This window comes from Micropterus salmoides, unplaced genomic scaffold, assembly GCF_014851395.1.
Source record: "Micropterus salmoides isolate LMB-PRFRI ecotype aquatic unplaced genomic scaffold, ASM1485139v1 Ms_hic_scaffold_7, whole genome shotgun sequence".
In the NCBI taxonomy this organism is placed as follows: Eukaryota; Metazoa; Chordata; class Actinopteri; order Centrarchiformes; family Centrarchidae; genus Micropterus; species Micropterus salmoides.
Window position 1 is genome coordinate 7,829,305 of NW_024044459.1, and position 25,731 is coordinate 7,855,035.

The 25,731-nt window shown below is 42.5% G+C and overlaps 1 protein-coding gene across 1 annotated transcript in view; it reads left to right on the forward strand.

The window, feature by feature from the left end:
* Positions 1–24,357, forward strand: part of LOC119891852 (protein-lysine 6-oxidase) — a 28,012-nt gene extending 3,655 nt beyond the window's left edge. The window contains exons 2-7 of the mRNA XM_038703770.1: positions 8,668–8,776; positions 11,355–11,486; positions 11,590–11,746; positions 12,240–12,335; positions 12,557–12,672; positions 18,172–24,357. Of these exons, the coding sequence (XP_038559698.1) occupies positions 8,668–8,776; positions 11,355–11,486; positions 11,590–11,746; positions 12,240–12,335; positions 12,557–12,672; positions 18,172–18,178 (617 nt within the window). The 3' untranslated portion in view covers positions 18,179–24,357. The remainder of the gene's footprint in view (positions 1–8,667; positions 8,777–11,354; positions 11,487–11,589; positions 11,747–12,239; positions 12,336–12,556; positions 12,673–18,171) is intronic.
* The last annotated feature ends 1,374 nt before the right edge of the window (positions 24,358–25,731 follow it).

Sequence of the window (25,731 nt, forward strand, 5' to 3'; positions counted from 1 at the left end):
TTTCAGGGTCTTCACTGAGGTCAATACGCAGGCTCTTCTTGGTTTAATGGCGTCATTCTGCAGCAAAGAACAAGGGAAATGTGTAAGAGGGGTTATAATATTATTGAATTGCACAGCAATTAACAGAGATGCATCACTGCACAAGCAAAATGTTCAGGCTCCTAAATATCAGCATGCAAGAAGTGAAGTGAAGTGTTTCCTCACACCCCTAGTAATTATTTATATTTTGCAAATAATTATATATTATAATCCAATAAATAGATTACAGAATCTGTGTAAACAACTGAATAAAATTGTCCATCATCCAGATAATGTATTCAATATTTTGTTACATACAAAAGTAAATCAACTGCACAATAAGCCTAGTACTAAGTAAATAAAATAAATAGAACTTGATGAACAGACATTTCTTGGAAAAACACACACCTTGTCCAAGAAGGATATTCCTTGTTTTTAGTCTGGCGGCTCCTCTCTTTTTGTAAAACTCTCATCATCTGGGAGGCATGGTGAACTCGCTGCTGCAAGCTTAGATCTTAGTGGGACAGTGGTGATGTGAGCAACTCTTTTCCACCTACAAACATTTAACAATGACAAATTAATTAAACAAATTGACAAATGTTTTAAAGTTTACAGCAAAACAAAAAACTGACTTACCACTAACTTACTAAAAAAACACAAATGTAACTTAGACCATCCAGCCTTATTTAACAACCACACTTTTACAGTTTTGATTACATAAAGACGTGACAATAAATAAAGGTTATACATCCGTTTGCCTCAGAGCAACAACAGATTCGCTTGATATGTTTCCTGGTTTGTCTGTTATAAAGCTGACAATTGGCTTTTGTAGGGATTTCTGCAATATAAACACACAACTCAGGAACTCTGCTTTGCCCGAAGGACTGCATAACGTTAATATTGTCACAGAAAACGGCTCATGATATGTATGTACAGCTACATTCATAATAATATATCCTACTCACGCACACCTGTCCGCCCTGATAGCAGCCACCTGAGACGATACGCTCCCTCACTCTCACTTGCCCACTCACTCACTCCGTTAGTCTACCGGGCTCCCTCACTCTGCTCCACCATGTTCGTGCCAATAACGTCTTCTCATTCCCAGCTTCTGAGCATGCGCAACATCTGTCCTACGGGAACTCACTTAGGACATTTCGTTTTGATTGTGCGATTCACTCAACACTGTTATGTTGTTTCAAATCAAGTGGGTTTTGTGGCTTTAACAAGTCTTCATTTTAAGTTGAATCTGCTAAAGTGGACTATGTTTAAAACGCTAACACAGACATATTAATTAAATTGGGTATAGGTGCATTTATTTAATTCAACATCTCACAAAGTTCACTTTTTTGAGTGTAGTCCCTTCCACTTTGATCATTTGAGTTAAATAAAATCTTTTATTCTTATATAATAAATACAGAATGCAGGACAGGTTGTAATGCAGCACTCCTAATGTGCAAGAGGACTGTAGTTTAAAGGGTTATTTCACTGACTTTCATCTTTAGTCGGCCTATTTGTGCTTTTTAGTGAGCACTGGCTGAGCTATGGTGAACCTGAGCTACATGGCACCCCTTCGCCTGTGATGTCATATTGATGATCCTTTCCCTCATACATAGAGGGAAAGGATTTATCATTTTGTCACGAACCACGAACCCTGCCGGCATGGTTCAACTCAGGGCAAACATGCCCCTTTAAATGTATATTGTAGTGCATGTACGCTCTAAGCTACTATTGATTTTTGTAATGACCAGTAGTCAAGCCAATTAACTCAGTGTGGCCAAGTTAGAATCAGTGCCATATCAATGTGACAAATATGACAATATTTCTCTTCAGGGAAAAACTTGTCAACAATTGACACATTAAACAGCCATTTACTCCACACATCAATTTTCTCATGTAAACGGATAACAGACTTGCTTCGCAAATCATCTCTACACAGCTGATGCCACACCGGTGTACACTGTGATCCTCTCATGCTGTGAGTGGCATCCATTTTGTGAGTAACGTAACTGGTAGAGTTTTACAAACATCTAAAAACTGAAGCGCAAACTTGCTCTGTTTGGAACTGTGAGCTGCTACTTTTCCGCAGGTGCTTAAGTTAATGTGTGTGGATTCGGGGTGAGATTTCTGCCTGATCACAAGTGTTTCAATTAGTTTCGGTTTCCACCTCCTTGTCTTATCCTAGCATACATCCCCAAACGGGGTCCTGAGTTTGTCAGATGGTCTGAAGGGGAAATCAGCAGAGCAATAACGTAATGCACAGCAGAGTTTTGGGCAGGTAGAAAAAATATTATACATTCTTATTAAATGATGACATTATTTTTTCATGTCAGATATGTGGGCTAGATTCTGAATGTGCAGAAAGTTTGCAGTCAATTTCATACAAGCTTCAACACTCTGTTTCAAATCAGTATGCTTTGTTAAGTGAGACAAACTTTGGCCCCTCAGTATCAAACATCACATCCCAAGCGTTCAAATTATTTTTTATTTTGTGCATGACCAGCCGAGCAGCCGAGATAAATGTCATCATGTTTTGGGCACAGTCTCTCCTGTGACCCAACCAGCCCATTAACCATATTTGACCATGAACCGTATTGGGAAGTTCACTTTCCTTTAACTTCTAACAGCTGGATCACCGGGGCTCCCCCTTGCGCCAAATTTTGAGGACGGTTGTTCTAGAGTTCTGATTTTGGTCACTTTGGCCTGCATTCTGAGCATGGCAAAAGGCATATCATAAAAATAAGCACTAGATAAAATGAATGAGGGCTGCATGGTAAAAAAAAAAAAAAAATCACATTGCAGTTGTTTAGATACATATTATGATATGATCCACAAAAAATAAGAATGCTCATTTTTTCAACAATCATTTTCTTACATCTATACAACAACATTACTACATACTACAGTCCTTCATTATATTGCTGTTTTGCTACATTTTTCTTTTATCAAAAAATTGCAGCTTCTGCGATTTGGATATTTCACTTGGCCATATTACGATCAATTGTGCAGCCCTAAAAATATACACATATAAACAAAGCAGCTTTTTAAAGAAAAACAGAGATGCCTTATGTTACGTTTCTGTTTTTATTCTGAAGGCAGAAGAATCTCCATATGTGTGGCTGTATAGTCCTTTTTTAGTCTAAAAATGGGCATTATGTAAATTTTAAGTTGACTTGTAGTAATTTTATTGAGTAGATTTCTTCCAGATTTTAAATTGTGTACAATAACATTCATTGAGTAAAGAATTAATCAGTGGAATTTTAATATGCATCAGTGAATAAGAACGGTTTTAGAAAATTTAAGTATTATATTGAAGTTAGGGTTTACTCAAAAATAATGTTACCTCTACTTAAAAATTTTTTATGTAATCAGTTTCCACAAATATTTTCAGTATTCTCAACTTAATGGAGTTGTGTAAACTGAGGTTCAGGAATAGGACCACGCCTCCCTCTTCCCCTGATGATTGAACCACCCGTGCCGCATCTCACACATGCAAATCCAATCACCACCACATACATAAGTCAACTGAAGAAGTCCTTTGGATGAGGGACGAAACGTCTTCCAGTATCTTCAACCAAGTCCAGTTGCCCTTGATTTTAACCTTCGTTGGATAACTATGACCTTGATGACTGAGAATCTTCATAGACATCTCACATACATAAGATCGCCCAAACTCTCTCTCACTGTCTCAGTTCTCTAAATGTTCCCACGCAACGTTAGCACTTTGACTCCACAGCAATCAACATTGTTGCTTACTTCGCCATGGACGAACTCATCTTCACTACCTCGGACGACAAGCTATTCCTCTTCCGATCCGCAGTTCCCGAACCTACCCCGTTCGTTACATCACCCCCTTGACGGTGTGTTGCGACCACAGTCCTTCATCCCCAGATTGGTTTTCTACTCTACTCTACAAGGCCCAGCTCTTTCGGCTCCACACGGCCTCAGTCTCAGCTACACGTAGCCACCCACTTCTGACTTCTCCGACAAGTGCCGCGCGGCCACAGCACGCCAATGACGTCACAACATCGGCTCCTCCCACCATACGGCCGCCCGCTCCTGGCTTCACTCAGGTCGTATTACCCTCTGTGCCTGTCCCCCATTGTCTGATGTTTCTAATTTGTTTTCCCTCTTCCTCTCATCCATGTCTCAGCAGGCTGCACTCCCTACCCATGCACGCACATCCCCTCATCCCTACATCCTTTCCTCTTCACTTCCTTCGGCTGCTACCAACACAGCCATCCCTTCCGAACATTTCTTTCTCTGCCATCCAACCCCTCCATTCCCCCTACCCTTCCCCCATACTCCAATGTGTTTTCTGTTTCCACAGAAAACCCAGGCTTCCGCGTACCGCACGCCTTACCCGTGACCACCGGCCCCTTCACGCTGGCTTCCGCTAACCCCTCATTTCACCCCCCCTCGGCCAGGCGCCCCTCACCGGTCTCACCTTCACTAAATCGATCCTATAGATGCTTACATTGACCTCGCTCTCCTATTCCTGCCATCCACAGTTCCTGCCGCCGGACCGAGGGAGCTCTCTTCACCGCAAGGTTTAGCCCAGCTCGTACAACCAGTCCCTTCTCGCTCCAGAGAACTTACAGCCGTCGAGTTCGCATTCGCCTTTTCCCTCTATCGTGACACAATTTGTTCAGTTTTCCTCCATCGCAGGGCAGAGCTGGACGATTATCTTTCCATCATCCTGGACTTGGCATTGCGGTTCGGCGGCACCAGGTTTTTCACTTATCACGTCCATTTTGCTTCCCAAGCAGCCAGCCACCTTCACCAGTTTAACCTAGGCACATACTGGGGAGCCATCGACACCGAACTCTACTGCAGGGTTTTTGCTGCTCGCTCCTCTCTCGCTTGTACCTTGTGCGGTGCCCCATCACACCCAGCATCCAGCTGCGTTATCGTCGCTCATGTTTCTCCCGCCCTCCCCAGTTACAACCCCACCTCCGTCCCTAGGCCCAGTTCCGCCGCTCCCCCACCTCCCCTCATTCCTAAACTTTTCGACAACCAGCAGACCAGTAGGCCTGCACCAGCTCTCGGTCCTCCCCCTCGCAGTTTGGACAAACGAGGCAGGCCCGTGCTCTTCCAGGGTGGCCGCATGGTGTGCAATAACTTCAACGACTTTGGTTGCATCATGTCAGGCTCCCGTTTTCGCCACACTTGCTCCTTCTGCGGTGGCACACATGCTCGTCATTGCTGTCCTCACAACCCCACCAAGCCCAGTCTATGACTAAGGCAATTTTTGAAGACACCCATAAATATCCCCGCCCTCGACCTCGCATTGGCGAACATCCCTGGCTGCCAGTTCGTGAACTTCCTCAACGGTTTCACTTGCGGTTTCCACCCAGGCATTGAGGTTTTTACTGACTATTCCTTCTCTTGCCACAACCTCCATGTCCGCCCTAGTTGAACCCGACATCGTGGACGAGCGCCTAGCCAAGGAGGTGTCAGATGGGTTCATGATTGGACCCCTCACCAATTCTCCCTTCCCTGTCCACCGGATTAGCCCCATCGACATTGTGACCCAGCAAGTACTCTGGCAAAAAGAGACTCATCATAGATCTATCTTCCCCCCATACCTAGCATCAACAGCTTAATACCCAGCCAGGAATTTTCCATCCACTATGCCACCATCGCTCAGGCCACCAACCTAATTCACCTCGCCGGCCCCGGAGCATGGTTAGCCAAGGCCGACATAACCAGCGCCTTCAAGATCTTGCCCATACACCCTGATTTCTGGCATTTGTTTGGCGTCTCCTGGAAAGGCTCCTTATACTTCTCCGTCCATCTCACTTTTGGGTGCAAGAGCAGCCCCAAGATCTTCAACTCACTTTCCGAAGCTTTGTGTTGGATCTTGCTCAATAACCACAGACTCCCGTACGTCATCCATCTTTTGGACGACTTCCTCATAGTCTCGCCCTCCTCTTATCCTCCAGCACACGGCCTTACCACACTGAAATCTGCCTTCCTCCAGCTCGGAGTCCCCCTTTCCCCGGAGAAAACCGCGGGAACCAGCACGTCTCTCGAGTTCCTCGGCATCACCCTGGACAAACTCCTACGCATATCTCTGTTAATCTCCAACTACCTCCTCGCCACCAGATGCACGAAGCGCCAGCTCCTCTTACTTCTCGGTCAACTCAACTTTGCTATTGGCATCATTCCACAGGGTCGTTCCTACCTCTCCCACCTGCTTTCGGTATCTGCAGCAGTTCCATCCCTTCACGGCTTCCTCACCATTGACGATGCTTGCCTTTGACGTCAGACCTCCTCGCCTGCTGCATCCTGACCCTTCCGGCCGGGTATCTCCCTTCATCGACACTACCCTCGAAGCTATGTTCCTCCTTGCTTTCTTCGGCTTCCTACGATGCTCAGAATTCACCACCACCTCCTCTGCCTACGACCCTTCCCGGCACGCAAGCCTATCCGACATTGCCGTTCACTCCACAGACTCACTCAGGTTCAATCTTAAAAGGAGCAAAACAGACCAGTTCGGCCTTTCTCATCCCATATTCATTTTCCGCCTAAACTCCTACCTAAGTCCTTTTGAACCGATCCTAAACCACATCAACTGCAGACTACACTTCCACGCCTCCCCGCAAGACCCACGGCATACGATTCTGGTTCCATCACCATCTCCGTCTAGTCCACTCCTGCTGCATCGGAGCTGCTTCCTCCGCTGCCAGCCAAGGCATTCCGGACCCCACCATAAAAATCCTCGGCCGATGGTCCTCCCACGCATTCCTCAGTTACATCCGCAACGATCTCCGCGACATCACAGCCTAGCACAATAACTTGGGGTGGACGATCCATCAGCTGCTCCACAGCAAGCCTCTACAGAGACGAGTCCCCACCCTGAGTCTCGACCCCCGAGGTCTCAGTAGCACATACGACCCTCTCATCCACCTTCCCTAAACTCCTTTCATCCCTTTCCCCTCGACCCCTTTCATCAGTTCCCTCTCGACCCCTCCTCATAAACATGATCACATAAACCACCTCTAACTTGGCGCGGTCCTGTTAGTGAATTTGGGTTTACAGTGTATGGTATGAGAACAAGAGGCTGACTAACCAAGACAATGTCTCTGACACACCAAGCTGAACTCAAATAAGTAACAACAACCGATGGAAGACCTTTTATGATCCTTTTAGTATTAATACCACATTATGTAAATGCGTTGTACTTGTATAGCGCCTTTCTAGTCTTTTCAACCAATCAAAGCACTTTTACACTACATCTGCATTTACCATTCACACACATTCATACGCTGGCGGAACAGCCGCCTGGCTGGCAAGGACACTTCGACATGTAGCTTGGGGGAGCCAGGATTGAACCGCCGACGTTCCGGTTAACGGCCAACCCGCTCTATCTCCTGAGCCACATCCACCCCATTATGAAAAAAGTCCTGCATTCTTAACCTCCCTTAACTTACAGTATTGAAGTATTATCATCGAAATGTACTGAAAGTATCAAACTAAAAGTACTAATAGTGCAGTAAAATGTTCACTGTCACCTCAGTATTTTGTTGAATTAATATTTCTGCTGCATGTGTATGTTGCATTTTATTGCTGTAGATGTTTAATATTGAGCTAATTTTAACTACTTTATACACTTTTTGGTAGTTTAATCTACAGCAATGCACCATATCCCATAAGATCATGTTTGTAGTGTGTGTGTGTGTGAGAACCACATATCTGTAAAATGTCAACTTTTCATGACCTGTAAAAATAAGACATTTTCAGCTTTGTGATGATGCATTTTCCAGCTGATGTAAGGCGGTTTAAATAGTTAATTTAGCTTACAGATAGGGAAAGTGATACTAATCGTATGTGTTTTTGTCACACACACAGCACGGGTTCTATAAATGGGAAACAATGCAGTCCCGCACTCCGCCACACTATTGCAGCCGTTCCAGCCATCTAACATTAAATAACTTGCCAAGACATGCTGTTGTTGTGATGTTAGCTATACTAGCAGGAGAGCTGTGAGCATCGCTGTTTGGATCTGGAACCATCTTGTCCTCTCTGCATGCTGGCTTTGCAGCATGAACTGTAGCGTCAGTATGCTAACCCACAATTTAGCCAATGTTTGTTACAATACTTGCTGTGTCATTGTTAGCTCTACATCATGGTATTTGTCATGTTGTTGGATTTCTCCAGAATCGCTTACTCCACCTTTAGAAAGGAGGACAATTTTCTCAACCTATAAAGGAACACCTCATTCTTCATTTTATCACAAACATGTGGAGATACATGGTTTTCACTGGACTGGAAGGGGATGAAAATTTTTAATCTGCAGACTAACCAGTAACTAAAGACAACAGAAAAGTATAGTTTCTAAGTTGCATAAAATGGATGCAAGTACCTTGAATTTGTACTTAAGTACAAGACTTGAGTAAATGTACTTAGTCACATTCCACTACTGCTGGTCAGACACAATTTGTCACCTTATGTCTCCAGCAGAGACGCCCGGTGAGAACCAGCATGCCTGTTCTGCACCTGTGTGAATAACTCTTGAAATCAGCTGGGGCCAGTAAGAGGGTTAACTGTTTGCTTTGCTCAGAGAGACCAGAGAGCTCCCCCTCACTGACTTGCTCCATAACAGCTGTAATCTGAATGTGTTCTGTGTTCTTGTCCTGTTTCTAGGTCTCCCTGATCTGGTTCCTGATCCATACTACATCCAGATCGCCACCTACGTCCAGAGAGTACCCATGTACAACCTCCGCTGTGCTGCTGAGGAGAACTGCCTCGCCTCGTAAGGCTGAGATGACTTGCGCTGAAATGCAGCTTTTATGCCTATAGACTTTTATCAGACACATTTCAATTTTATATGGAGGGATGTTGTAGAGTTTCACAAAGTGGGAAGTACTAACTGTGAAAAAACAAAGTACTTTGCCACTTCCTGAATTAACTTTGATGAGGGAGGTTCGAGAGTTTTGGCTAACCATAACCATACCATATGCACAATCTTTTTTAACCTTAATCATACAGCAGCTGCTCAGGTATTGTAGAAAGCGGGGACGAATGAAAAACTTTTCAGATAAACATAATTTTAAAATATAACGTTGCAGACAGAAATAATTTGTTGCTGTCATCAACAACTCATGTTTGTGTTTGTCTATCAATACCAGGTGTTATCTTGTTAAAATGTGGAACGACTTCAGTATAATTTCACTTTGAAGGAAAAGTGCGCATTGTTTCATTCATCCCTACTGTGCGGGACGGATGAAACACGGGGGTGGGACGGAAGAAACACAACGATATACATTTAAATAGTTTTAAGTTATTCTTGTTTTTATTTAGAAAGCTTGACACTGCTCTTCTTAATACGTAATTACAAACTCATTATGCCCTTTTTCTTAATAAAAAACAGTATAAATATAATTTTGCTAGCTAACTAGAAAATCTAACAGCTAATGCACATTTTGATCAGATATTGGCTGCCTTTTTATGTACATCTGCAGCCTGTTTTCCTGGTCTACTGTGAAGACCCTGTTATTTGGCTGTGAGTACTCTGGTGGTCCACCCTGCAGCCTAGTGTACTCTGCCCCCCTCCCGCCGTATCAAAATAAGGTAGAATGGCTGCGTGTTGGGACAGTGACTCTTGACGTTTAAACTTCACTAGCTTCTAAACTGCAAAACTTTGACATTTAAAGTTTACAGTTAAAGTACTAACTAATCTTTCATATGATCATGACCATGACACATGAAACAATAAACACAACTCGTCAATAAACACAAAAAATGATCGCCTGAGTGAATTTACTTTCCGTGATTGAAAACAGCTTCTTTCACCTAACTCCGCGAAAGTGTGACTTATCCACCGGATTTTTCCCGGATCTGTTATGTGCTGAGGTAGTTTGGCATATTAGATTTGTATGGGCTCCGAGAAAATCACTGTGGTTCATTCACCCCGCGTTTCAGTCGTCCCGGCTCTCCCCTACTGCTTTTCCAGTACTATATTATAGTTCTGTGACTCCTGTATGGCAGCTTTGCTTGATTCAAAGTTAAAAAAATATTATTTTTTCTTATACATACTCGTCATATAGGCCTTCATTTCAGCCTCTGTCTGAAACAAGCTGTAGATGCTCCTATCTCTTTAAGGCCCCCCTCTCAAAGCCCACTGTCTTCTGATTGGCCAAGACCTGAAGCATATTACCAGGCTGTTGTTGTCACTGGGTGGAACAGCCAGACTGAGCGTTGCTGTGCTGTTACTGTGCGGGGCAAATGGCATATATGGAACAACGGCTCCGTCTGGCTCGGTATTACGTAGAATATAGCCCTTGGTACAAAAAGCAGTTTAAAACAGAATGTTCATAACAGGAGGAAATCTGAGGTTTATGCTCACAGGGATTTGAACATCCAACACTGTAACATTATAGATATGTCATAAAATGTTGAAAAGCATAATAGGTCTCCTTTAAATCTGGGGTAAGCATTTTATTTCAGAAGTATTTTTTGATATTTGTTAAAATTATGTTTACTTAACCAACAGCAATCAATAAATTTAATGCTCCAGGGAAAACAATTTAAAGGTTTAGTGTGTAAGTTTTAGTGACATCTAGTGGTAAGGGTTGCAAATTCCAACCACCAGCTTGTTCACATGCTACTCAGATGCTCCCATTTCCCGAGTTCAGGGTGTGTTCATGAGCTATTAAGTCGAGATGTGGAATCAACATGGACGCTACTACAAAGATGTGTTGGATTAGTATTATCAGAGCATATAAACAACACGCAGACATCTAGTTGACTCTACATGGACAGCAAACTAACTAGAGTTAATTAATTAGAAACATGGCGCCGCAACATGGCGACTTCCATGGCGAGGACCTGTGGTGTATTTAGATAGAAATGGTAATAAGGTAATAAAAACATAATGGTTCATTATGTAAGGTCTTTATATACCACTGAAAACATAGTTATGGATCACATGAATTATATTACATTTCTGTCAGTAGATCCTCAGAAATATTACACACTGAAATGTGTCTGTGGCTGTCGTAGGACTGTTCCAACCACAGACCACTGATACTTTACTGTAAGTTTGTTCTTTATTTTGCCTTTTACATTTGGTAACATTCAGGTCCCAGTTAATGGATTTTGAAAATATTAACATGTATTTAAATATTCACCTGCAAATTGTCATCCTGTTTCCTCTTCTATCCCTGTCTGCTTCCCTTTCCTTTCCTGTGCTCTGCTATTGTTTTCTCTCCTCTCCTCCCATCTTCCTCTCTTCATCCCCTCCCTTCTCTTCTCCTCTCCTCCCATCTCCTTGATTCCTCTCCTCTCCTTGACTTCTCCATCTCCTTGCCTCCTCTCCTCTCCTCCTCCAGTTCCTCTACTTACTCTCAGGATTATGACACCAGAGTTTTGTTGAGGTTTCCTCAAAGGGTGAAGAACCAGGGAACAGCTGACTTCCTGCCCAGTAAACCTCGATATGCCTGGGAGTGGCACAGCTGTCATAAGTAGGTAGCTAGTAGTAGCTAGCAGGAGCAGTTTAACACTTACAGGAGTCCTTTGTTAAATAAAAGGGTTTGTAAACTTTCTGTCTTTTGTATTGTTGTTCAGTCACTTCCACAGCATGGACGAGTTCAGCCTGTATGAGCTGCTGGACCCCCACTCTCAGAGGCAGGTCGCCGAGGGTCACAAGGCAAGCTTTTGTCTGGAGGACACTTCCTGTGACCCGGGATACTACCGCCGCTTCGCCTGCACCTCACACACTCAGGTACACACACACACACACACACACACACACACACACACACACACACACACACACACACACACACACACACACACACACACACTTGTCTGCTTAAGTTATTGACCTGCATTCATTTCTTGAAGGCTTATTAACCTATGAATACAAAAAACATTTTGGCATATACTGAACATGTGGACACTTGAACAAAACATTTGACGATATCAGTGTTGTCCCCATTAGACATGTTAACTCTAATCAACTGATTAAAAATTTTGGTCCCCAAATATGACACAGTAGATCCACAAACAAGGGCGTGAGGAAAGGAATAGAGCACACGTTTTAAAATGTGTGTGCTTCATTCTTCTGTGCAACGCTATGTTAGAATAAAGGTATAGAAGAACACAAGTTATTTTCAAACATCAATAAAAATGTACTAAATAAGCATATAACCATTTAGATATGAACATTGTACTGGAGTGTGTTAATTAGTTTTTTTATGCGTGTGTGTATACAGGGTTTGAGTCCAGGTTGTTATGACACCTACAACGCTGACATTGACTGCCAGTGGATCGACATCACTGACGTCACCCCTGGAAAATACATCCTCAAGGTCTGGTAGCTACCAAGCATTTGGGGTGTTTTTTAAAAATAAAGTCACCAGAAAAATGCACAAAATGTGGATTAATCCACATAGTCCCCAACAAGTGAGTAACGTTTGATAAAATCTAGTGTCCGGCTGTTTTACTGAGCCTAATACATCCTTTAACCATTAGCTTCAGGAGAACTGACTTCATGTACTAATGATGATATAATGTTGTGATATCTTGGCAGGTGACTGTAAACCCCAGGCAGCAGGTTCCAGAATCCAACTTTAATAACAACGTGGTTCGTTGTGATGTCCAGTACACCGGCACTGCTGCTCACGTCTCTGGATGCACCATGACATCGTAGGAAACTCTTCTTCACTTATTACTTTAAGCTTTATTGCAGGTTTACTGTTTTTGCAGAGACAGAGGGAGTGTCAATGATTGTGATCAATTCAGCTTCACCTTACAGATTTGAGATGTATGTTTTATTAAATCACATTAAAACATACTTATTCAGATTTGTGAATATGAAAATGACAATTAAAATTCAGACATAATCTCTGATCAAACTCTTTCTGTAACATCACTCACTTCTGGCTGGTTGTTATCACAGTTAAAGGGGCTATATGTAGTTTTCAGTGGTAGTTTTATAAATTGCTAGTTTTAAAAACGCTCAAACTCATGAGCGAGCAAAATCCAATGCACTTTGACAGACTCACCAAGTGACAGCTTCACACAACATGCTGGAAACTTAGATAATCTCCCACTGCTCGTTCCATGATAATATTACATTGAGTGCATTTAGAAGAAGTAATACATTGGCATTATCTCACCTGCCTGCGTTATTTATCTTTCACCGCAGACTCAGCAATGTGAGCACAGCTAAATGTTTTGGATGTTAACAAAATGGTTAGTGAACTCGATGATTCTAAATAAGATTGTTGCCAACCGCAGTAAGTAACATTGCTGTAGTGAATGGGTCTTCCTCTGTGTTGTTGTCATGCACCGTTAAGTTGCATTATTGTAAATTATTTGGGTCACGTAAGTTACAGAGACTGAGACGGTGGAGTGTACCTGAGTGTCAGTAAAACAATAATAAATCTAAATTTTATGTCACAAAGCAAACAGCGGCAGATCTGTAGAAATGTTAGCTGGCTGCGCCTGCTTGGCACAGGATAGTAATAAGGGTTGCGTTAGCTGGTGAAGTAATATGGAAAGCCATACAACTAAGTTAGAGGCTAGTATTTTGCAATGCAGGGATAACGTTAGCAACTTGTTGGTGTTAGCCGGCAAGCTGGCATTATCTACCTTGAGTCATCTAAAGCACAACATCACAATATGTTTCACATGCTTGCAGTAATGTTAGTTTACCTGTCCAATTGGTTTTGTCAGTTCCAAAACAAAGCGGAGGTCTCTCTATGACTCAAGTCTTTCTGATGTTGACAGTGTTTTCACCCGACATCAATTTGATTCTCATTTGGCTTGAAGGGCATCAGCTTCAGCACATTAAACTTTGTTATTGTTTTTAATCTTTATGTGGAGTTTGTGTTGAAGTCTGTGTTGCGCTGTGAGCCAGAGGCTCAGGAGTGTGCATATAGAAAATCCGAGCCGATTCCTTCACATAAGAAGCAGAATAGTGGCTGTTCTATTTCGTATAGGCTTCGCCCTCTAAGGCTATCACTAGTGGGTTTACCCACTAAGAGAAGTTGTCCACGCCCACCCACAGCATGGGCCTCTCCTACGTCCGCACTTTGTATACATACAACGGTGAGACCTGGCCTTCGGCTCCCATTTTTCTTCAGCACTGAGCTGTCTAAAGAGCAGAAGATTTCCTGTCGGAAAAGAAGAGCGATGTCTTCTAGCGGGACGCTGCTACATCAGTACGGGTGTGCGGCGTCCGTGACACGGGCTTCGTCCTGCTGGGGGACTTCCATCCCCCATGCTGGGTTGTGCCTCGGACCGTAGCACGTCGGCCGAGCGCTCACCCCAGCTCACGCTGCTCGTTCTGCGACCTTCTCTCCCCTGAAGAGAAGTAGCGCTGGGCGGATCATTTTGCCGGTGAAGATGAGGTGGTGTGGTGGTCCACCCACTCTCTTGACGAAGCCCTCGACCTGTTGCTATCGGATGAACAGGAATCCCCCAGCGGCTCCCCGCTTCCCCCGTTCCAACCTCCGGTGACGCCGACCTCAACGTTGCTATGTTGCAAGCGATTGTTATGCTACAAGGATGCTACCGTCAGGCTAACGTTAAGCTAACAGGTAGCTAACGTGTAGCTGACATACGGTCTGTCCCTAGATCACCCGACCAGAGAGACCCCATGTGTCCACGTTGCATTAGCTGTGGCTAATGACATCTAGCAACCGGTTTCATTGCTGCTGGCTGATCCTCGTCGGTCAGAGCAGACCACTGATAAGCGGCATGGTTACGGGAGGCTGTGGCTGCCCCTCCTCATGCGCCCCCCCCCCCGGCGACTGTGTCTGCCAGGGATGTGGTACGGTGGACGACATATGCACAGCGGCTCCCTGGTCGTCCCCGTGCTCTTTCGTCCGTTTCTACCTGTGGGATGTCTGTTTCTCGCTGACTCACTCAGTACTGAGTGTTTTGGCTGAGTGATTTTTTCCCTTGTGAGTGTGTGATGCGCCCTCTCCCACGGGACGGTGGGGGGGAACGGCCACTGCTCACATTTGGCCCTGCTATGTGCGCAGCTGATGTGGTCGCTGTTGTGACCCCGCCTGCTTCTGTACAGGTGCTGGGCGACCCATCCAGTTCATCGACTATTATACATTGGTTGGTCCCCTGCCTCCCATGTCACGCCATCGGTGCTTGTGCGCACGTCGACAGGATAGCACTAGCACAAGCGGACAGCCGGTGACTAGGTGGCTCATTTATGGCTCTGGGCAGGTGGGTTTTGTGCTTGGTGGTACCGTATGGGCCAGTGAGGTGTTGACTCATCCTGCTTCGCCTCTAACCCGATAGCGATAGCCTTAGAGGGCGAAGGCTATATGAAATAGAACGGTAGTTACAGATTCTATGAGTATAGGGGCAGCCCTCTAAGTTTTAGGCCTCACTGGACCTTGGTTCTCAGTGCTGAAGAAAAGGCATTTTGGGAGCCGAAGGCCAGATGTCACTAATATATCCAAGGTGTGGACGTAGGAGAGGCCCACACTGTGGGTGGGCGTAGACAACTTTTCTCAGTGCCGTGCAGGTGCGCGGAGGGGAAAACCCGATAGTGATAGCCTTAGAGGGCTGTGCCTATACTCATAGAATATGGAGTTACAGTACGTAACTACTGTTCCAAGCAACAAGAGAAAACAGGCGTGTGGTTCATTTATATGTGAGGTTACAGCCTGTTGACAAAAAAAAGTGATTTCATTGAAGAACTACATATTGCCCATTTAATATAGTAGTTATATAGTTTGGCGTGCGTTTCGAAATGAGCAGCAAAATGCAATGGACTCTTCTTAACATTTTGTGGACTTTTGAACTTGTAATTGAACACAATTAGATTGTATCTACAGCTTATTTTAAATGACTGAAATATTTGATCAACTTCTGTCAGAATTGCTTTGATGAAATAACTTAAAAAGAGACTTTTTTTTGTTTTTTTACATTTTGTGGGTTATGTAAGAATTAAACTTATCCCAAATTAACCTAATAATAATTTTCTAAAGCAGGTTAAATCATCTCCAAAAAAAAGAAACCACCTGAAGCACAGCACTGTGGAAGAATTATTTTTTAATAAAAATGAATAAAATATTGTCTGTATTATGTAAAGTCACAAACCAAGTAATACAAGCACATTCACATCATAACCATCTCCCTTGTTTCCACGTTCCCTTTTGCCCTGTCATTGTATCGTAAAGACAGACACCATAATAATAAGTTCATCATTTATGTATTGGCATCACAAACATCATTCATTCATTTCTTCAATTCAAAGCTTCACACACCAAAGCCATAGTGCCATTATAATCACTCTGCCAGTTTTACATTTATTGTCCACTTGATGGCACACTAGAGCAAATGAAGCAATGCTTCATGGAGCTTCATTTCGCCATCACTAGTACAGGTGCTGGTCATATAATTAGAATATCATGAAAAAGTTGATTTATTTCAGTAATTCCATTCAAAAAGTGAAACTTGTATAATGTATACATTCATTCCTCACAGACTGATATATTTCAAGTGTTCATTCCTTTTAATTTTGATGATTATAACTGACAACTAATGAAAACCCCCAAATCAGTATCTCAGAAAATTTGAATATTGTGAAAAGGTTCAATACTGAAGACACCTGGTGCCACACCATAATCAGCTAATTAACTTAAAACTGCAAAAGCCTTTAAATGGTCTCAGTCTAGTTCTGTAGGCTTCACAATCATGGGGAAGACTGCTGACTTGACAGCTGTCCAAAAGACGACCTTTGACACCTTGCACAAGGAGGGCAAGACACAAAAGGTCATTGCTAAAGAGGCTGGCTGTTCACAGAGCTCTGTGTCCAAGCACATTAATAGAGAGGCGAAGGGAAGGAAAAGATGTGGTAGAAAAAAGTGTACAAGCAATAGGGATAACCGCACCCTGGAGAGGATTGTGAAACAAAACCCGTTCAAAAATGTGGGGGAGATTCACAAAGAGTGGACTGCAGCTGGAGTCAGTGCTTGAAGAACCACCACGCACAGACGTATGCAAGACATGGGTTTCAGCTGTCGCATTCCTTGTGTCAGGACACGGCGTCAGAAGTGACTCACCTGAGCTAAAGACAAAAAGGACTGGACTGCTGCTGACTGGTCAAAGTTATGTTCTCTGATGAAAGTAAATTTTGTATTTCCTTTGGAAATCAAGGTCCCAAAGTCTGGAGGAAGAGAGGAGAGGCACAGAATCCACGTTGCTTGAAGTCCAGTGTAAAGATTCGACAATCAGTGATGGTTTGGGGTGCCATGTCATCTTCTGGTGTTGGACCACTGTGTTTTCTGAGGTCCAAGGTCAACGCAGCTGTCTACCAGGAAGTTTTAGAGCACTTCATGCTTCCTGCTGCTGACCAGCTTTATGGAGATGCAGATTTCATTTTCCAACAGGACTTGACACCTGCACACAGTGCCAAAGCTACCAGTACCTGGTTTAAGGACCATGGTATCCATGTTCTTAATTGGCCAGCAAACTCGCCTGACCTTAACCCTATAGAAAATCTATGGGGTATTGTGAAGAGGAAGATGCGATATGCCAGACCCAACAATGCAGAAGAGCTGAAGGCCACTATCAGAGCAACCTGGGCTCTCATAACACCTGAGCAGGGCCACAGACTGATAGACTCCATGCCACGCCGCATTGCTGCAGTAATTCAGGCAAAAGGAGCCCCAACTATGTATTGAGTGCTCTACATGCTCATACTTTTCATGTTCATACTTTTCAGTTGGCCAACATTTCTAAAAATCCTTTTTTTGTATTGGTCTTAAGTAATCTTCTAATTTTCAGAGATACTGAATTTGGGATTTTCATTAGTTGTCAGTTTTAATCATCACAATTAAATGAAATAAACATTTGAAATTTATCAGTCTGTGTGCAATGAATGAATATAATATCCAAATTTCACTTTTTGAATGGAATTACTGATTACTTAAATATTCCACAGATGTAACTCAGTTGCCTGTTCTTTAGAAAACAACTGTGAATCTGGATAAATACAGACATAAGAATATTTCACAACTTCCTTAAACCTTGTGGTTCCTTTAGTTACTATGGAAAAGAAGAACAAGAGTAGATTTTAAAACTGGAAACAACAGGACATAACATTATCTGTATTTAAAAATCAATACTTTCTCTATCAGTGGTTTGATTGTATTGTTCTTTTGTTTCTTGCAGCTACTGAGATGAATTCTGCAAACAGGCAACGCTACAGAAGAATAAAGCTCAAAGTTACATGTGACTTAAATAATTCAATTATAACCTGATTAGAGTAAAAACAGGCCGGGTTCTTTTAGTCTAAATGAAGCCTGATTTAAAGTTTTTCAAATTATTGAGGCAAATATTCATGTTAGAATTAATGGATGTGGGTTAATGCTCCAGGATTAAGTACATTTACTCTTTACTTTTTGAAACCTTAGTAAGTTTAGAGCTTCTAGATTGGGGTGCACCAGCTATTTGTAAATCCATGACTAAGTTTGTGTTTAAAGTCTCTAAGAGCGTAATAAATACTAACTAGTTTCAAATCACTGATTTAACATTTGAGGTAAGAAATGTCTTGTCTAGTAATGACTTTAGTGATTTGTAAATCTTTGCTAGGAACCATCTGTAGCAGCATCCAATCAAAGTGATCTATGCAAACTGTAAAATCACCAGCTGTAACTTAACTTTCAGTATAAGGGGGGCAAACATATTAAAATTTCCTGTCAGTCTGTTGTAAATGTAGGTATATCTGCTTTATTTATATCCATATTCATCATTTAAGGGGCAAGGCCATTAGTGTTGTAATTTTTGGAGGTCACACAGTTCAAATAACAGAGTTGTGAAGCCATCAGATAACACAATGATTTTAAGTCCACAGATATAATGATTGGGCCAACAAAGCATCTTGTGCTTTGATTTTTGTATAATGGGCTGCTCAAGCAGATCACATAGTGATTTCTACCGACGTTCTCGATTAGTCAAATTGATCAAACTTTCTTATCTCAGCTCAGTCGACGTCAGAAGTTCAGTCAGTCACAGCTTTACAGCGTGGGCACAGAAAGATCTCTATTAGTTAAACTAAATTTTATTCATATAGCTTCATTGCATAACAGACATTATCTCATTTCACTTAAGTCCCCTGGTTGGCTTGTGCTAGATTTGTGTCAAATTCTCATCATAAATAGCCCTGTTGATTTTGCTCAATAAGAATACAGAATCTCAACAAAAGACTGGTGTCTAAAAACTATATTGACAGGAAAGAGGCAGAGGACATAACTGAGCTGGAGCGGTGCGTGCAGGGCAACAAATTTTCATTTAGAAAACACTTTATAACTAAGCTAAGGGAAGTTTGAATTTACAAACAGGTGGTGCAACTGAATCCTGGAATCTTACTTGAGGATTTCTACTTTTCTTCCACTTCACTGCAGAGAAAAGTTCCACATTTATCTAAAACGCTGGAGTTACTGGTTAATTACATTTAATTTACTTTGCAGATTTAGTCTTTACATTAAATCTAAAAGATAAGCAGTTTCTGTTTTCCAAATGGGGGTACAATTATGGAAACTGACTGGGTCTATTTCATGAGAAACAATCACATACATTGCCAAAAGTCATAGGGTGGGGTTAAAAGTGAATTTGTTAGTTATAAAGCTTTCAGCCTTTATATTATTTGTTTTTCTCTCTTTTGATTCAGTTTTTTCATTGTGTATTTTATTTTTCAAAATGCATCTTGAGAATAGAAAATATTATTACCTTAATCTCTGATCAGTGAGGTGATAAAACCATTTATTAATGATCACAGAATAATAATGGTATCGTCCCAAATAAAAAAACAGTTATTTACATGCATGTTCTCTCTGGGCTTCCATAGACTTCTTTTAAACAATATATGATATAACTGACATTTTTATGCTAATTTAATGTTTAAAAATGAGAAATTGCACAATGACAATTTCTCAGAGAAAACTGACCCCAACAGTTTCTGTTTTAAACTTCCTGTAAGGAATGTAATTCATGAATAGTGTTTTTCTCTTCATTATTTGTCTTGTAGAGTAGATCTTTGTGTTTTGGTGCTAAAGGTCTTTTTCACTTTGTGACATTTTCTGTCCGCAAACTGAATTTAACCAAAAATCAGCAGCGGGATACTAAATGAGCTGCTGGACTACTGCTGGAAGTCACACTTACTAATGTGTGTGTTTCTGTTGGTGAACATTGTAACCTTGGTTCTCTGACTGTGCCCCAGTCTGAGAACCAAGAGAGGTATCTCTCCACACACTTGCATTTTCCATATTGACCCCATTGAGGAAATTGATGTGAATACCTCTTTAAGCCACACCATTAAGTGTCCCATGCATTCACTGATTATCAGCGATTTGAACGGTTTCAACGGCCTTGTCTCAAAGAGACTGTCTCTCCACACAGTAATTCCATATGTACGGGAACTCTGTAAGACCCACCTAGAGTAGCTCCTCAAGTACTCCCAAGGATCCCTGACCCTGGTTTTCAAATGAAAAGTCCCTACCACCAGAGTGCTCTAAACAGTGCATGTCAAAACAAACCCCCCCTGTGAAACTCACATTTGTTGGCCATTGACACTGCCAGGTGTGTCACTGGCCCATAGCCTTAGGCCCCAACCACACTACTCCGTTTTAGTTTATGGAGTAAATGGAGAATTAAAACGAATAAGATCTCCGTCCACACCAGTGTTTTAGCTGCGTATCAGAGCTAATCTCCGTCTACATTACAACGACTGAAAACGAACATCTATTGGCCGTTCAGGTACACTGGGCATATGCGTGCCGGTGTAAACATGAAGCAGATGGTCAGTAGTTAGACTACAGAAGATTTGACAAAAGAATAAAGAAATGCAGACAAAGAATCAGACCAGATTTTTTTTGCATGCACCAATAATGAGATGGGACTGTTTCTGAATGTAACACGGGACATTGGTGGCGGGAAACATACTGGGAGTCGTTGCAAAGTAAACAGCGACATGCACAGTAGCCTACAATTTTAGGCAGATAGGCCTAATTGGTATTTGCACGTACAGAATATTTTAATAAAAATACCAACTCAAAAACTCTGTTAGTAGCATCGTGTTTCTGCTTTGCATGACTTATAAGACCCAATCAGAGAGCCGAGCGTGAGCGTCTGCGTCATCATTTCTAAATTCCTCCGTTTTTGACTGTCTTTACTAAAACGCCCTCCGGAGTTCCGAAATGCAAAACGGGGTCGGCAACGTTTCCAAACTCCTCCGTTTTAGGTCTTTTTAGTCTGGACGGGAGGTGCAAACGTAACAAAAGGTCTCCGTTTTAATTTGAAAACGCATTAGTGTGGATGGGGTCTTAAACATGGCCAACATTGCAAAGGTTTGGTGTGAAAGGATAGAGGCCGTTCAGATGGCCTGCACACAGCTAGGCCAACTGACAAGAATACAAGACATCTTGATTAGCATATAGCAGCCGCACAAATGTCAGAGGGGCTGGCGCCCTGCCACAAGGCCCAGGATGTTTGGAATGTGCCCTCATTCCTACTCCCACCGGAGCGTCAGTACTATTGTGCTCCTGCTGAATTGTCTCTACAACCCAATGACATAACCTACTTTTAGATACTGGCCAAGGCACTGGGTAAACAACCAGCTGGTCTTTTTCCTGAATGCCTCTGTTCGTTGAATGTAGACCTAAGGGCTCTGACTGGGCATATCCTGGATCCCTCTTGAAACTCCTCACCCTCTCCCTTGGTGGGGCAGAGGGATTGCAGCTCCACCAAAAGATTCAGGTGAAAGTCTAGACAAAAAATCGGCATGGGAAGTTTTGGCCCAGGTGGCCCACCACAATCGGATGGACACCCCGCACCTATAAACCATCTATGCTGTCCCCATAAATATGTGTACCTACTGTAATATTCCCCCAAACTACTGTAAAGCTGAGTAGTAAGTTCTGTAGATAAGTGTACCAGTGCAAGTGGATCAGCGTACACATTCACTTTTTACTGGTGATCAGAGGTGGCCATGAAGTACACAACTAATACCCAAGTAGAAGTAATTACAAGTAAGTAATTGTCAAAGAGAAGAAACTCTGCTTGGAGTCACAGTATCATTTCCAATTAGTATTAGGTCCAGAATTGTTGGAATTCCCTAACAAAGCTGCATAGTTTCAACAAAAATATACTGGGAATGAGCAAATAGCTGTTTATTCAATTAATGGATAGATTTACCAGTTTTATTAAGCGATGTGATTGGGCTGCCCACTGTCAGCGTAGAAAATAACCCAATGGGCCATTACCTTTCCCTACTTTCTGGTCCAGTTGTTGGCCCATTTTTACATTTGTTTTTTACAATTAATAAATAAATGAATTTATATTATACCTGTCCACTAAGCAAATGCCCAGTATGCCAGATAACCAGTCCAGCCCTGCTGCACAGTGTAAGCCTCTGAGAACCTTTCAGGAACTGTGAGATTAAGCTGCAGTCACCCTTAGCCAGCATATTACCCCCCAATATGGTGATTGCTGTTAAACCCCAAGGGTTGAACGTAATTTACTTCCCTCAAGTAGCCCCTGCAGATACCGGAGCGCCTCTGGAGCTGTGGAAACTCAGTTCGCCCATTGATTTATTTTAAATTTTCTAGTCCTATTATTATTATTGTCAATATTACCATCATTATTAGTACCATTATTCATTTTCTGTCTGTACCACTACCACTTTACTGTATTTCTGTCTGCATATTATGTTGGCATTGCCCCCAACCAGTCAAGGCAGCCCACCCTGAGTCACTGTTGTGTTCTACCACCTAAAAAGGAGTTTTCCTTGCCTGTGTTACCAAGTGCTTGGTCATGGTGGAAATGTTGGGTCTCTGTTAATAATATTACAAAAAGTATGGTCTAAACCCACCCAATATGAAACATTTAATGAAATAACTTTTGATTTGAATTGGGGCTATATAAATAAAAGAAAACTGAATTGAATTTATGGTGCTTGAGCACTCTGCATGGTCTGAACCACTGACTGCGCAAGCTCCATGCCTAAAAGACCACGCTTCTCAGGGGCCAGGCCCAGAGTTTGAGCTCATGTGGAAAGGGATTGAATTGGATCCCCAGTGCCTGACTCAGAAGGTCCTGGTGAATACGATGTTCCGATGGCCACCCATCCAAGAGAGGTGTCACCCCTGAGAAGCATGTCATGTGAGGCTAGTTCTGGGCCACCAGGATCAACCTAACCTGGTCAGAAGGAGACTGAATAGACAGAAAGGGTACAACAGCCCCTGAGACCATTGGTGTGCTATAGCACTGCTGCCAGCATGCTGTCCATTTTTACAAGCAGTTGATGATGGCCCTTCAGACTGCAAGGTGCAGAAGGGCTTGATATTCTAGCTCTTCCAGGACCAATTTAAGCCCCTACTGGTGCCCTTGCCATCATGGATTGCATCCAATCCCACCAGGGATGCAATCACAGAGACTACCTGGCGATGCAGTACTGGACCGAACATAGTTCCTTTGGATATGTCGGCTGGGGTTTTCCCACAACACACACAGCCTCTTGGTGAGCAGCACTGTGGCCTGCAGGTGTCTCTATAGGCAAGGTCCCAGGCGCAAGAGATCCCTTTGAACCAGACACATGTGCACAAGAGCCAGTGGCACCACTTGTGCTTACGCTGCCATAAGGCCCAGGGATAGACAAAGCCTCCAAGTAACCATGGTTCCCAGCCGAAAATGAGTAAAACTGATTTTGAGGGATTCCTGCCTCTTGAGTCAGTGTTACAAACACAGCCCTAATATCCAACCACATGCCTAGAAACAGGTTGATGACGTTGATGCACAGTCCCATCCTCCGGATGTGTGCCAATAGCACCAATGTATGGCGATGACACTGTCTGAGCACATATCAACCAATTGTTGCGGGTTCAGGATCCTACTGTTGCAGAGGCCCCAGCACCACATCTATACATCTGATGAAGGTGCTGGGAGATAGTGAGATGCTGAACAGGACAACACAGTACCATTCAGCAACGGTAAGACTTATTTTTCTAATCTTTCTTCCAAACTTGAAGTTGATAGTCACGTCTCCTACTATAGTAAAAGTCAGTGAATCAGTGAATACATGCACACCTCTGCCTTATAAGCCTGAGCATGGGCCACATATGTGGTATTTCTTAAAGAAGTATTCATGTCACCTGTCTGTTCTCGTACAACTTTGTGGTGAGATAATCTCGATATGATAGAGAACACTGTATAGGGTGTTTATACAGAGTGCACAGTGTGTTTACTTATACTTGACAACCTGTAACCACACATACCTGCAGAGCTGTATATAAGCAAGCTCACATCTCATGTTATAAACCTGCATTATTGCTTCCTATTACGTTAATAAAGCTTGCTTGAATGTGAACCGTGTTAAGTGTGACTCATTCCAAGCCATATTATATTTCCATTCATATTTAATGTATGTTGTGGAAAAAAATATATCACCAATACAACAGCATCTGGCCCAACAATGATAAAAAAAAATGTTGTTTTGTAGGTATTCTTGATGGTATTTTAGAGTTTGTCATTTCCTGAAAAATTTTAAAATGTAAGGTTTGTAAAGTTTTTGGCCAGGGGCGGGGGACCCAGCAGGGATCACTTAGCTTCATCACTTAGCTTCATCACTTAGCGTCTCTCACCACCTTGCTAAACCTGTACTTTGACTCCCTTAACCTCTTTTCCAACCAGCTGTCTGAGTTTAGCTGTGTACCAGGATTTGTCATTATTGTAACTCACCCTGGTGCATTGTGGTACACAGTAGCAGTCCTAAAAACATCCCACTCAGTACAGTCCAAGAATGCCAAATGTCCTCCATAGCTTCACTGGGGCATAGCTTTGATGTCCTCACTACAGGTTTAGAGAGCTTTCATTTCTGCCTGAATGCAGGAATCAAGTGGACTATTCCTTGGTCAGAGTGTCCCAGTGCAGTGGGGTGGATGGCATAATAGCAGGGTTGGGATGATTACTTCAAAAATGCAACCCAGTACCATTACTAATTACTTGTTTAAAAATTTAATCAGTAACACAGATACCACAAAATAAAGTAATGTAATCGGATTACTTTTAGTTATTTTGGATTACTTCAATGCCAAATGGACCAAGGAAGAGTATCAATAATGTCTTGTTTGCTCAATGTTTTTTTAGAGAAACACAGAATAACAAAATCTCCCATTCCCATGAAATCAAGATCCATGTTTAAATGTTTTTATATGATCTGCTTTGCACTGTCACCACTATGGCAGTATCTGGCCCATCAATGATGAAATGCAAAATGCTGTTTTGTATGTATTCTTGATGATATTTAAGAGTTTGTCATTTGGAAAAACATTTTAAATAGTTGAGTGTATTAATTTGACGTCCAATGAAAAGATTTCTCAATATAATGCTGCTGAAGCTTAGTGTTTCTGGGACCGGGCCCCACTGATTACTTTACAAAAACACAACTTTTTTCACAGATTTTGGTGGAACTGGATCATTTTTGATGGAGAAATATAAATACAAATATGGATAAAATATTTTCTAGTTTTCTCTCTGATGTCCCCCTGCTGCTCTGCCCCAACTCTGTGATTCACAGAGTTTCCTGATGTTAATAACAGCTAACTAGCTGCTGTTTTGTTTTTGTTTGTTTGTTCAGTTAGCTGTGCAACCACTGGTCAAATTAGCTTACTTACGGAGCACCCGGGGAGTGTTAGTGTTTACCATAGACCGTGTAAAGCACTGGAGGTTTTCAGGACA